The sequence below is a fragment of the Cygnus atratus genome, chromosome 2, assembly GCF_013377495.2.
Source record: "Cygnus atratus isolate AKBS03 ecotype Queensland, Australia chromosome 2, CAtr_DNAZoo_HiC_assembly, whole genome shotgun sequence".
Classification (NCBI taxonomy): Eukaryota; Metazoa; Chordata; class Aves; order Anseriformes; family Anatidae; genus Cygnus; species Cygnus atratus.
Genome location: NC_066363.1, coordinates 125,639,061 through 125,651,042, shown reverse-complemented (window position 1 = coordinate 125,651,042; position 11,982 = coordinate 125,639,061). Strand labels below are relative to the sequence as shown.

The window sequence follows — 11,982 nt, the reverse complement described above, 5'->3', positions numbered from 1 at the left end:
TGGATGGGAAGCCCGTTTTCTGACATTTCAGATCCAGCACTCTCATGGCATGAAAGGGAAGATAATAGCTGCAGGGACAACAGAGACAGACTAAAAACATCTGAGTGAATATCGGTTTTGTGAATATCATTCTTGGCAGGGTTTTCTTTTAAAATTGTTTAGGATTAATTCCATAGAGCTATTTTCTATGTAAAATCATTTAATTCCATTCACCATGGGTTAATAATGCATGTTAAAAGTGAATGTGCAGCAGCGTTTCTTGTATAAATGCAAACTCTGTCCCTGTGGACCAGAAGGGTTTCAGAGTAGTAGCGAAGACAATCACAAATTCAAGGTTTGCTCCTGCTTGCAAGGGGAATATCAGTCCTATCAATGCCATATATGACTTCTAGTTTACCATGAGAGCCTTGGGGTCACTCTCAGCAGCATGTCCTTGAGCATCACATAGCACTCTTGTCTTAATGATCCCTACTGACTTCTACTAATAAGACAAGAATTAATATAAAGCATTTTTTTTTCCATACCACCCTCCCCCCCTCCCCCCAAAGGAAAAAAAAAATCTATCTGGGTAAATAGTGGGCTATAGTGCATGACTTTGGCAGAGCTGAATTGTGCTCTGGGGCACCCTTGGATCGAAAGCCTTCAGATACAGCTGAGAACCTAATGTTTTTGCAGGTTACATTACTGGTCACAGAAATAACAGACCAAATAACATTTACATAATATCCCAGCCAGGACCCAGATGCCAACTGGGGTGAGTGGAGAAAGGGAGCAGACGGAGCCTCCCTCTGCAGCAGAGTGGAAACTGCATTTGCAGAAGAGGGACCTGTGGTCCCTCAGCCCCTCTGCAACTCCTCTTCTGACAATGTCTAACTCTGTTCTAGCCAGTATTTCTAATGAACATCTCCCATCTTCTTGCTATGATTTAACCTGCTAACTAAGACTAACATGAGAATAGGCCTTCTCCAAAATATCATGACAATATGTATCTTACATGTATCTGTGACTCTACGCTGAAAAGCGACACGGGGATGATTTGCTTCTGTGATACCGAATATTATTATTTGAAACACTGGGACAGTTATGTTCCTCTTCTTCTTGAAAGCAACAAGTTTGCTGGATCCCATCTGGAGGCAGCAGGAGAGCCTGCAGTAGGAGACTGAGGGCAGGAAAATATCTGGAGCAGAAATAGATCTGGCTTGCCTTTTCCCCCTTTTCCCCCCTCTCACTTCAGCTCCAGTGCAAAAAGTTTCCCCAGTCCCTAACCAACCTTTAGTATCAGATTAAAGTTAGTGTTCATTACACATGAAGCCATGTGGAACAGAAGAACTCTAAATTGTGTTACTTTCACCCTTGCCAGGGCAGTGCAGCATAAACCCTGGATTTCCTAAACCCAGAGGAACTGCTTCGGCCTATAACTCAGTTGAGATTTTGGGCCACAGAGATTAGAGCTCAGTGAAATAGTGGGGTGGTCTTTAACACAGGTTGGGAGGCAGCAGTAGTTTGAATTTCCCATTGGATTTCATATATAAGCCCCCATGGCTGCTTTGTCTGAAAGCTTTTTGGGGTCAGCAGCTGCAGGAGGCTACTGCTTTCTGAAATAAGCTTCCAGAGTGGCCACATTGAAAACATATTTTCAAGGATAAAAGGTGAATAATGTTTCAGCATATGGTTCCTCTTAGAGCATTTCCTTTGGCTCTTTTTTCAGCCTTATAATAATAAATATAAAACTTCAGGATAATTTTGCATGCATTCTTCTAAGAGATCTGCAAGTTTTATTTGCATAGAGACCCTAAGGCTGTAAAATATGCCCTGCTGGGCAAAATATTCTTCCTATAAAAACAACAAAATCCTGCTCACGTATCTGGCCTAAATCCGTTTTGAACATTGGTGCATATTTACCAGATGCTTTCCTGGATACTTTTTGCATCTCTGCTTCTTACGCTGTATCGCTTCAGACCAATAACTGTCAATAGCCCACTACATACTTTTCTGGTTTTCATATTCTAAGCAGAGAATTTGTTTTAAGCGCAGGAGATGTACAGTTGCCCCGGGGCTTTGAACTGGCTTTGTCATTCCAGATGTAGGGAGTAAAAGTCTTATGGATTTATCTCAGGCTATAAGATTCCCTGTTTCAGCAGTTTTCTCCCTTTTCAGGTCTACTAAAAGGGGAGGAAACTAACTTCTGTACTGGCAGCTGAAGAACATTTTTAATATTCTCAAATTTACTGAGCCGATGATATTAAATCCCATTCTAGATGGTAATGCATTTCATATGAGCCTATTCTCATCACTCCTTCCAACAAGTCTTGTGTTATTCTTATTTTTGCTACCTTTTTCTGTATTCATCAGTGTCCAATTCCTTTATTGCTACTCAGAAATTCAACTTGTTCATGATTTTTTTAAAGGCATCGGTTCTGAATGCTGCGTGCCTTCCCTGGATGAATGCTATTTCCCTTGGTGTCGAGGCACAGATGCTGACTCCAGGTGGCATATTCCTGACTCACTGCTGAGGTGACTGGCTGGGATCACACCTTGGAGAAACAACTCAGAAACCAGCATGGTCCACAAAGATGCATTAGATGTACTTGTAAACACACTGTGGATTAACTTAGATGTTGGCAATGGAATCGATTTCTTTCTTGCTCTCTGTTTAATGGCGCATTATAGATTTTGTGGCTTTTTGGTCATTTGCTCTAAAACCCCTAAGTTTTTTACAAGATGAGCTCTGCAGTTGATGATGTTTGTGGTCAAGGAGTGCCGTGGCCCACAGCAGACTAAAAGGCTGGCATGTCATGTTGTGGTAACAAGGAGCAGGGGATGTTGACACAGTAGTTCCCAGACATTTTTATGTTCCTGACTTTTATGTACTGACTTTTGGAGAGGATATTTTTACTTAGTGGCGTTCTTCCATGTTTCTTCTATTGTGGTGCTGATATTGTGTGGGTTTGCCAGTACAATTCCCCTGAGAGAAGCTAGTGATCAGGTGGGAGACAAAAACAATGAGAAAATGTTCTATTTTAATATGGAATTTTGAATTAGGATATGGGCAAAGAATTCAAATGGATTCAAACTTTTGTTTTGAAGTATTTTGACTTTGTCACTTAACATTTAAAACCAGTACACTTAAAGGCATGTAAGTGTAGAAAGGGGAATAATGTTTAAGGATGGTTAAGGTCATAATGTATATATTAACTGAGTATAAATACATTAGCTTATACATGAATACAGGATTCTTGCCAAAAGGCTGCTGAAAGGTGACATTGAAATAAAGCAGCAGATGCTGAGAGGCAAGATCTCTGTGAATGAGAGTGAGAGGAAAATGTGCTTCAGTCTTTGTTCCTGGCTTTGATCCTGGGTTCAAACAATGTTTCCACGGTTTCAGACCAATGTTTGTACCCTTTTAAAAGCAGAATGTAGTAGAGTAACCGGGACTTTTGGGAAAAATGTGAACATAAGGAGTGAAATAGCATAGAAAGGCACAGCATAACTCCCATCTTCCTCTCCTGTTTATATCATGTATCTCATGCCTCTTTGATGTCTGATACTGCTGTGGCAGTAGGGGAAAAAAAAAAAAAAAAAAAAAAAAAGCTTAAAATCAGAGGTTTAGGTCTTTTTAGGAAATAATTCTAAGCACTAAATGTGCCTTTACTTTCAAGGGATACACCATAGCTCATTTTATTAGTGCTCGGCTACCACAGCCCCGTGTATATTTCTATCAAAGTATACTGGTGTTTAATAATGTGGTTTATCTTACTTGTAAATGAGTGGGGAAAATAAAATCTTTGGTGGTCTGCTGGTGGATTGTGTGCCTTTAGATATTCCTCACTCAGGGCTAGAGCAGCACTGCACCACAGGATGAGCTGTGACTTGGAGCTGCCCACAGCCTCGGCGTGCTGCCTGCCCGAGTGCGGGCTCCTTCCCGGCCCCAAGCAGAGGGAAGACGTCTGAGGAAAGTCCTCTCCTCTCCCCAGTGCAGGTCTCCTCAGACCTGAGAGACCGCTGTTACAAAGGCCCTTTCCTTACTCTGAAAGCTTTCTGCATCCCCCTGCCCCTTCTCTCTGCCCCACTGTACAAATTCCTAGCACAGTCAGACTTCGCAGTCAGTGTTGCAACACTGGGAATTAGAGCCCTTCTCTCCTTGTTTGTCACTTATCATTTATCAATATGATCTCCAGAGGTTAACGGCATGTAGAAAAACACAATGTGCTTAGTTTCTCCTTGTTTCTTCTACACAATCCCTTCTAGCTTTTTTTTTTTTTTAAACAATAATTAAATTATATTAATAATTTAAGAATTATATTAATATGTTTATTTTATTCTTTATGCTTCTTATGTCTAAAAAAACTCGGAGGCTTTTTACATTTGAATTTATTTTCAAAATAAAAGAGTGTTTCTGTGTGTGCTTGCATAGGACATAGACTTACATGATTGATAGTCCCACTTTCAGGATGCTTGAGTAGCTTTTTCAAACATACTTATACACTGGGCTTTTGCTTTGAGAAGGAAGGTCTAATTCCGAATGCAGCTGATAAAATTATCTCAAGTAGATTCACTATTGCTTACGTCCTCAGACTTTGCATCTGTGTAAAACAGTAAGCCCTACAGAGCCATTACTATGGCTACCATAGGCAGCATGGGCTCTGCCCTGGTATTAGGCACTCAAGGGGAAGTCTGTGCTTATAGCCAAAGTGCCAGCCCCAGCCCTGCACCAGGCAAGACGTGTGAGAGCCTTCCCTGAGCTACCTCTGCAGGCAGCCTCGTCACCTGCGGTTTCTGGTGGGGCCACTGGGACTCATACAAGCCCAGCTCATTACCTGACCTGATATGTGCAGTGTTAATGCCGATAGCCATCACCCCTAAGCTTAACCATTAGTCTTTAGACGGCCCTTCCAGTTTTCTTCCATTCCTCTATTACTTTGCATCTCCCTTGCATTCACAGTTTCTTATTTTCCATCACGAACCTGTAGCTGGCTTTGGAGACTGATAAAAGTTAAAGTGGATTTATCTGAGCAGTGATCTGAGTGTGGTTAAGCTCATTTCTTGTACTAAATGAGCTCTTTAGTTTAGAGTCTGCTGCTACAAATGCTCTCTCTGATGTCCCAAATAAAAATAACGAGCTGCTCTCTTGGAGCTGTGAGCTGCCCTCAGGAGCTCATTAGGACACTGGCTCGGTGAGGATCCCCGAGGAATGAAGTTACTTGTCCTTTCGCTTTATGCTTCCCAGTGCTCACACTCCAGGAGGACTCAAAGCCCATTAGCCTCCTAATGCACATCCTGTTTTGCTTATTGCTTTATTAATAGTGGGCTGGGAACGAAGAGCAGATGTTGCCCCAAAATGGCAGTGGTGTTAGGGAAAAGGGGAAGGAAGATAAGCCAATTTATTGCATTTGTGGCATAGTGTTGAGTGGAAAACCTGGTTGAAAATGTGAAATTCTGAAGGAAAAGCAGAGCCATCGACTCACACCCCCCTACAGCTGAGGTCTTCCACCCTTTCATAGCCTGGAACTGATCAGGCTGAAGCACCTCATTGGGCATCAGCAGTTCCCTGTACTAGCAAAAACACGTGAACCCCCAAATCCATCACAACCATGAAGTGTGATCTTTTGTTGTGTCAGCCCATGCCTTAACCTAACAAAATGGAAACTGTATTATTTTCCAGTTGTAGCCATAAACAACTGGTTTGTAACACCAACTGATTACTGTATGCTTGAGGGAGATTGTGCATTATAAATTTACTGAGGTGAAACTTTAAAAGCAGAAATTCTGCAGAATGTCTTATATGTTTATATCTTATTGTGAACTTGGGGACCATTACTGCACCTTCTGTAATCACCTTGTCAAAGCCTCTCCTAGTGAAGACAGTAATATTGATTTCCCTTTCATCACTTGGTGCTGGATGTTCATATCCACTGCAGACTACAAATGCTCTCTTTGCTCAGCTAACCTATTATTTAAGTATTCAGAGCCAAAAGAAAGCAGGTAAGTCTGGCCTTTTGGCAGCTGTAGTTAGCTGGAGTAGCTTCCTAAAACAAACACCATCTTATTCGAAGGATAATTTTCTCTCTTGATAGGTTTGCTGCTGCAGAAAGAATTGAAGTTGTACCCGCTTGCAGGCTATACTGTTTGCAGCAGCTGTGAAGGCTGGAAATGCTTCCTATCCCCTTATATTTTTCCATGGGGTTGGATAACACTTTTGCAATATCTACAGCTGTTCTGTGATCTCACGAAAAGTATTGTTTATATACAGTAATGGCTGGGAATCCTGGCGGTAGAACAAGATCCCAAAGCTAAGGTGTAAATATATGATCCAGAAGTCTTACATGCTAGGTACTGGTTCATATACTAGTTAAATATGACTGAGTTACTGAAGTCTAAGAGGTTACTTCCAGCTGAATAGGTTACTACCAGCTGGATTACGTCTGTTCTCAGGGATGGCTCAGTGAGATGGCTGAGATGAAGCAAGAGCTCGCTCTTATTGAACTGGGCTATCTTTCCTTCCTCTTTTCCCTCTCTCCCCACTGAACTAAGCAACCCCACCAAACTACCACTGAACTCGAGGCGCCTCACCAACAGGAGAAACCTGGTGAAAGCCTGGAAAGAAAAAGTGCTTTGGCTGTGTTGAGTTTGACCTGGCTGAGTCAAACAGATGTCAAGCATAAACTTAAAATAGAGGATGGTATCTTATGATCTTACTGATCAAGATTATACATAAGCTACCAAATGTAGTGACTTATACTCAGTGACTGAATCTCAGACACTGCCTTTTTTAATGGAGGGGACCCAAATCCAAACTGAATCCTCCAACCTGCTGGAAAAGCACTGGATATGATCTATTCAGAAATGCATAGGATAGTGTATTATTCTGGTGCATTCTTTAGGATTAGTTTATGGTAAAGCTTAGGTCAAAAAGAGGAATGCCTTGTCAGGTCACTCTCTGTCAGTCCACAACAAATGTAATGATTTGCAGGACTATCTAGAAAAGCTTTAAAAACAGAGAGAGCTGGGGGAAAATAAAGCAGTGTGATTCAAGATATCATGCCAACTGAGAGAAGGGGATGAAGACGAACTCTCCAAACTACTTTTTTTTCCTTTTCTTTTTTTTCCAGGTTGTGTGTGTGTTTCCCACTTTAGGACGTGGCTCTGCTTGGAGACAAGCCCCTGCACAGAACGGGCCACCAGGCCGCCTGGATTTCTGTTTTCCCTAAAGAACGCCTTTGTCGTTGGTTCTCACTTTCCAACAGATGCTGCACTTGAGGTATCACCTCCCGAGCCTTTCACCGCCTTGCTCACAGCACGGTGCAGCGGGGCGCCTCCGGGGGCTGCCAGAGGCACCCGCGCCCCGCCGACTTCTCGGGGACAAGCACGAAGTATGTTTCCCCCGGCGGCTCCAGAGGAGAGGCGCCCGGGGGGGGGGCTCTGAAAACTGCAACTCCTCCAGCTCCAGCTCCCCTCGTCTCGGGCAAACCCCGAGCCTCCGCTCCGCTCTCCCCGGCCGGGCCGCGGCCGCGCCTGCGCTGCCCGGGGAAGGCGGGGGGGGGGGGGGGGGACCGGGGAGAGCCCGGCGGGAGGTGACAGCCACCGAGGGGGCGCAGGGCCCGGCTGGCTGCCGGCTCGGCCCCGGGCTGCGCCGCAGGCACGGTGAGTAAAGCCCCGTCTTCCCCCTCCGCGGCTGCCGGGGAAGGGACCCCCCTCCGGGGAGGGACCCACCCCGAAGAGGGAACCCCCCCTCGTTGAGGAAACCCCCCGGGTCCATGTCCCCGTCCTTGTCCGCATCCCTGCCCCGTGCCCCGATGCACCGGGGGGGGGGTGGGGGGGTGTGTCTCGTCGCCGGGGCTGCCGCTGCCTCCCCCGCCCGCCCTCCTCTCGGCTGCACCGAGCTGCTGCAGGGAGACAAAAGCGGACAAAGGAGGCAGGCTGAAGGCGCGTTTCGCGGCACGGCGCCGTGTGTCGGGGGACCCCCCGCGAGCCGTGCCGGCGGGGCACGTTGGAGCTGCCGGCCCCGGCCCCGCTGCCGCCCGGGCTTTGTTCCCCTCCCGTCCTCCCGATTTACGCCGGCGCCGTTATTTTTAGCCCCGAGGAGGAGAAGCTCGGCGCGGCCACCTCTGCCCCGAGGGGCGGCGGGGGAAGGAGGGAGGGAGCGGGGCGGGCGCGCTGGGACGGGCGCCGCTGACCTCCCGCTCTCCGTCCCGCAGGTCGGCGGCCGCCCCCCTCCCCGGAGCTGTGTCACCGGCGGCGAGGAGCGAGGATGAGGGCTGCGGAGCGGCGCTGGGGGGCGGCAGCCGCCGGCAGCGGGGGCTCCCCGGCGGACCCGCGGCCCCTCGAGCGACACGGCGGCAGGACGGAGCCGCAGGAGCCTCCGGCATCGGACACGTGCGGCGGGGCGGCCGGCGGCCGCGGCTAGGGCCACCCCCGTCCCCTCCCTCCTCCTCCTCCTCCTTCTCCTCCTCCTCCTCCCTCCGCGCTATGCTGCACGCCCGCCGGGCCCCTCAGCGCGCCGGGCGCACGGCGCCGATGGAGCCGAGCGGGCCGCTCTGAGGCCGCCGCCGGTCGCAGCATGGCCTCGGCGGGCAGCCCGGCGCCGCGGAGCCCCGGGGCGGAGCGGCCGGAGGCGGGTGCGCGGTGCCGCAGCCTGCCCGTGCTCGGCTCCCCCCTGGCGGCCGGGGGCGGCGGCGGCGGCGGCGGAGTCCCCCCGGGCCACGCCGCCTCGGCGGCTCCTGCCCAGGACGAGGGACCCGGGGCTGCCCGGCCCCCGGCAGCAGCCGCCGTCGGGAGCCTGCCCCGCAGGACGGAGGCGGTGGTGCCGGGCCGGGGGGTGCCCCCCGGAGCCCCCCCTCCGCCGCCGCTGTTGCTGGCGGGGCCGCCGGGCAGAGCGTGCCTGCGGGCGGTGCTGGCGGACTCGCGGTTCTTCTTGGTGTGCATGTGCTTCCTGACCTTCATCCAGTCCCTCATGGTGTCCGGCTACCTGAGCAGCGTCATCACCACCATCGAGCGGAGATACAGCCTGAAGAGCTCGGAGTCGGGGCTGCTGGTCAGCTGCTTCGACATCGGGAGCCTGGTGGTGGTGGTGTTCATCAGCTACTTCGGGGGGCGCGGGCGGAGGCCGCTCTGGCTGGCCGTAGGGGGGTTCTTCATCGCGCTGGGGGCCGCGCTCTTCTCCCTACCTCACTTCATCTCCCCGCCGTACCAGATCCAGGAACTGAACTCCTCCGTCAGTAACGAGGGCTTGTGCGTGACCGGCAATGGCACCGCCAAAGAGCAGTGGGACTCGCCGGCCTGCGTCAAGGACTCTGGCGGCAACGATCACTCCCTCTATGTAGCTTTATTCATTTGTGCCCAAATCCTCATTGGCATGGGCTCGACACCCATCTATACCTTGGGACCAACCTACTTGGATGACAATGTCAAGAAAGAAAACGCCTCGCTTTACCTAGGTAAGGCATCCGTGTTGAAAGGCTGAACCCCAGGTCTCTGAGGCGCTGTACCTTCTGAACAACACCTGTGCTAAGTTTTCCTTCTCAAGTAAACTTTTGAGGTAAAATCGCCATGCTTTCCTACTTTAAAATTTGCCTCCCCCCCTTTCTCGTGGGATGGTGAACAGCAGTAACAGGTGAAGCCAAGGCAGCATGTGTAAAAGTGGCTGCACTCACACCCTGCTGCATGCGTAGCAGGACATCAGAGAAGGTCGTCCTCTCTAACGCTTTTCAGCACTTGACTTGAGCAGGTGACTTCTTCGGCAAGCAGCGTTAAAGTTAGCCGTTCCCCTTCAAGGGTTTCTTTTTGCTAATACAGAACCAATATATTTCCAGAATTTGGTCAGCCTGCCTGTAGCCTAAAGTATCTATAATGTTAGTGCTTTATTAGTGCTCTGACAGATTTTTACAAGTTTTGTTTTACTTTCCCAGAATTTATTTAATAAGCACTGAATTTTGGCAGGCGTCAGTAAATCAGCTGGGAACTCAGAATGAGTTAAAAAAAACAACTTTGATAAAACATTAAGTGAAAACCTTCAGGGTTAAGAGCTCACTTACAGGAGCTCAAAGAACACCACAAAACCACAGTTTTATATACCGTTAATATCTAGCACCTGGCTTTTGGCAGGTACAGATAGTCTTCTTGATAGTTGTTCCTATGATGAGAGAAAGGAGTTTCTTGAGTAACTTGGTACTAAACTTTTTTGGAGTTTGGAAATCACCATAAATTTTTGATAGTAAGTGTAATGCAAGGGAAGATTGTTCTCTGAATTCTCTTAGTATCTTACATGATTCTCTGAGAAATAAATCTCACTCCTTCAAATAAGTTTCAAATAAAGGGAGGCACTTATGGTGCCGGGAGAGCTGTGAAATGGTTGTGGATGCTCAGCACTCCCATTTTCAGTTTAATCTGCTACATCGTTATGATAACCTTGGAGATAATCATTCCGTGTAAAATAGACTGTCACAAAAGGAATACACACTGTGTGTGTGTAATTACTTTGTTAAGCAGAAGTAATGATCTAGATCTGTATTTTTTATTCCTTTTGACCTGTTCTTCAGCAATTTGGCTGCTCCCTGAACCATTTTAAAGCCAGTTCTAAGTGCAGTGTCATGAGAAAGCCTTGGGCATTGTTGGGCTTTAGAAGGAAAGATGGGGATTGTCTGTGGTTTTTCTACTGTTTTCACAGCATTGCTGATGTGAATTATTTGATAAAGCATTTTCCCTCTCTCCCCAACCTTTGAGAAAGGTTAACTGATACGGAAATTTCTATTAACCTGGAATCAGCTCTATCGGTGGTACAGAAAAGCAAAGAATCTTCTTGTTGAGGTTCCTAACTGTATTTTGGAGCAGTAGAGAGGGGGCTGAAACTTTCTGCGGTAGATGATTTCATACAGTCCTCAGAAACAGGGGAGAAAAAGAGGGAATAGCTGCAGGCGAGACATGAAGGGCAAAAGAGAGGAACGGTGTGAGAGGTGGAAGAAAGCCCTTGCCCAAGGGGGAAGCAAGGTCGGCGTTTGTTTGGAAGTCCTCACTGCGGGAGAAGCTATGCTTGCCATGGAAGTGCTCCTACCTCAGGAAATCGTAACAAAGTGACTCAGATAACTTAATTACTGCAAAGATCTGCCTTAAAGTTAACAAAGGTAAAGGACACCAGCAGCTGTTGGAAGACTCTGTGTGACCCTGGAGCTCACAGTGAATTCAGCTTTGATCTATACTGGGAATACCCTCGCAGATTTGATGTTCGTATGTAGCGATTCATAGCAGTGAAGATGAGATACCATCTGAGGAATAAATGCAAATTTTATGCAGCCATCTGATAGTGTCCACAGGGAAAAAGAATTACAATGAACACAAAGCACATTTTGGAAGTGGAGTAAGATATATTATTGCTTTCTGTCAATTTTTGAGCTACAGGCAATGTTGCTTGCCACTGGAAATCGTGGTATTATCTGTTTTTATACAGTGTGAGATTTTGAAGAAACTTCACTAGTCCGGGTTTGAATATTTTCCTCTCTTTAGACCTAGGTCAAAGACTTTTTCAGGGGTAGGAATAAAATCTGAGTTCTGTGGAAAAAAAGAAAAAGAGCATCGTGTGACATCTTGATGTGAGCAAACCTGGGTTTTGGAGCTCCTCGGAGGTCTGGAATGTCTCACATCCAGCTGGGCACTGGGATGGGATACAGGTGGTGAGGGCATGGCTCGTCGGGCCAGCCTGCACACATCCTGCATTGTGCAATGCTCGTTTCTCAAGGCAGTGTGGTTTTATTACTGGGGCAAGTTATGCAAATGGTGTCAAAATGTAAAATGCATGTGTGCATGTAGCCGTGAGCTAACAAAAAGTCTTGGACTGGGCTGTTCAGAGGTTTTGAAAAAAAAAAGAAAGCCTGGTGAAACAGATCCCATCGACAAGAGAACACATCTCAGTGAAGATGAGTTAATTTCAAAATAGAAGCATCCTCTAACACAGGGTGGAAAGTCACTAGTGTGTTCGTAATCAAGCTTGTG

The 11,982-nt window shown here is 47.6% G+C and overlaps 1 protein-coding gene across 1 annotated transcript in view; it reads left to right on the top strand.

Annotated features, from left to right (window-relative positions):
- The first annotated feature begins 8,557 nt into the window (after positions 1–8,557).
- SLCO5A1 (solute carrier organic anion transporter family member 5A1) overlaps positions 8,558–11,982 on the top strand; it is a 73,158-nt gene continuing 69,733 nt past the window's right edge. The window contains exon 1 of the mRNA XM_035563084.1: positions 8,558–9,434. Coding sequence (XP_035418977.1) covers positions 8,558–9,434 — 877 coding nt within the window. The remainder of the gene's footprint in view (positions 9,435–11,982) is intronic.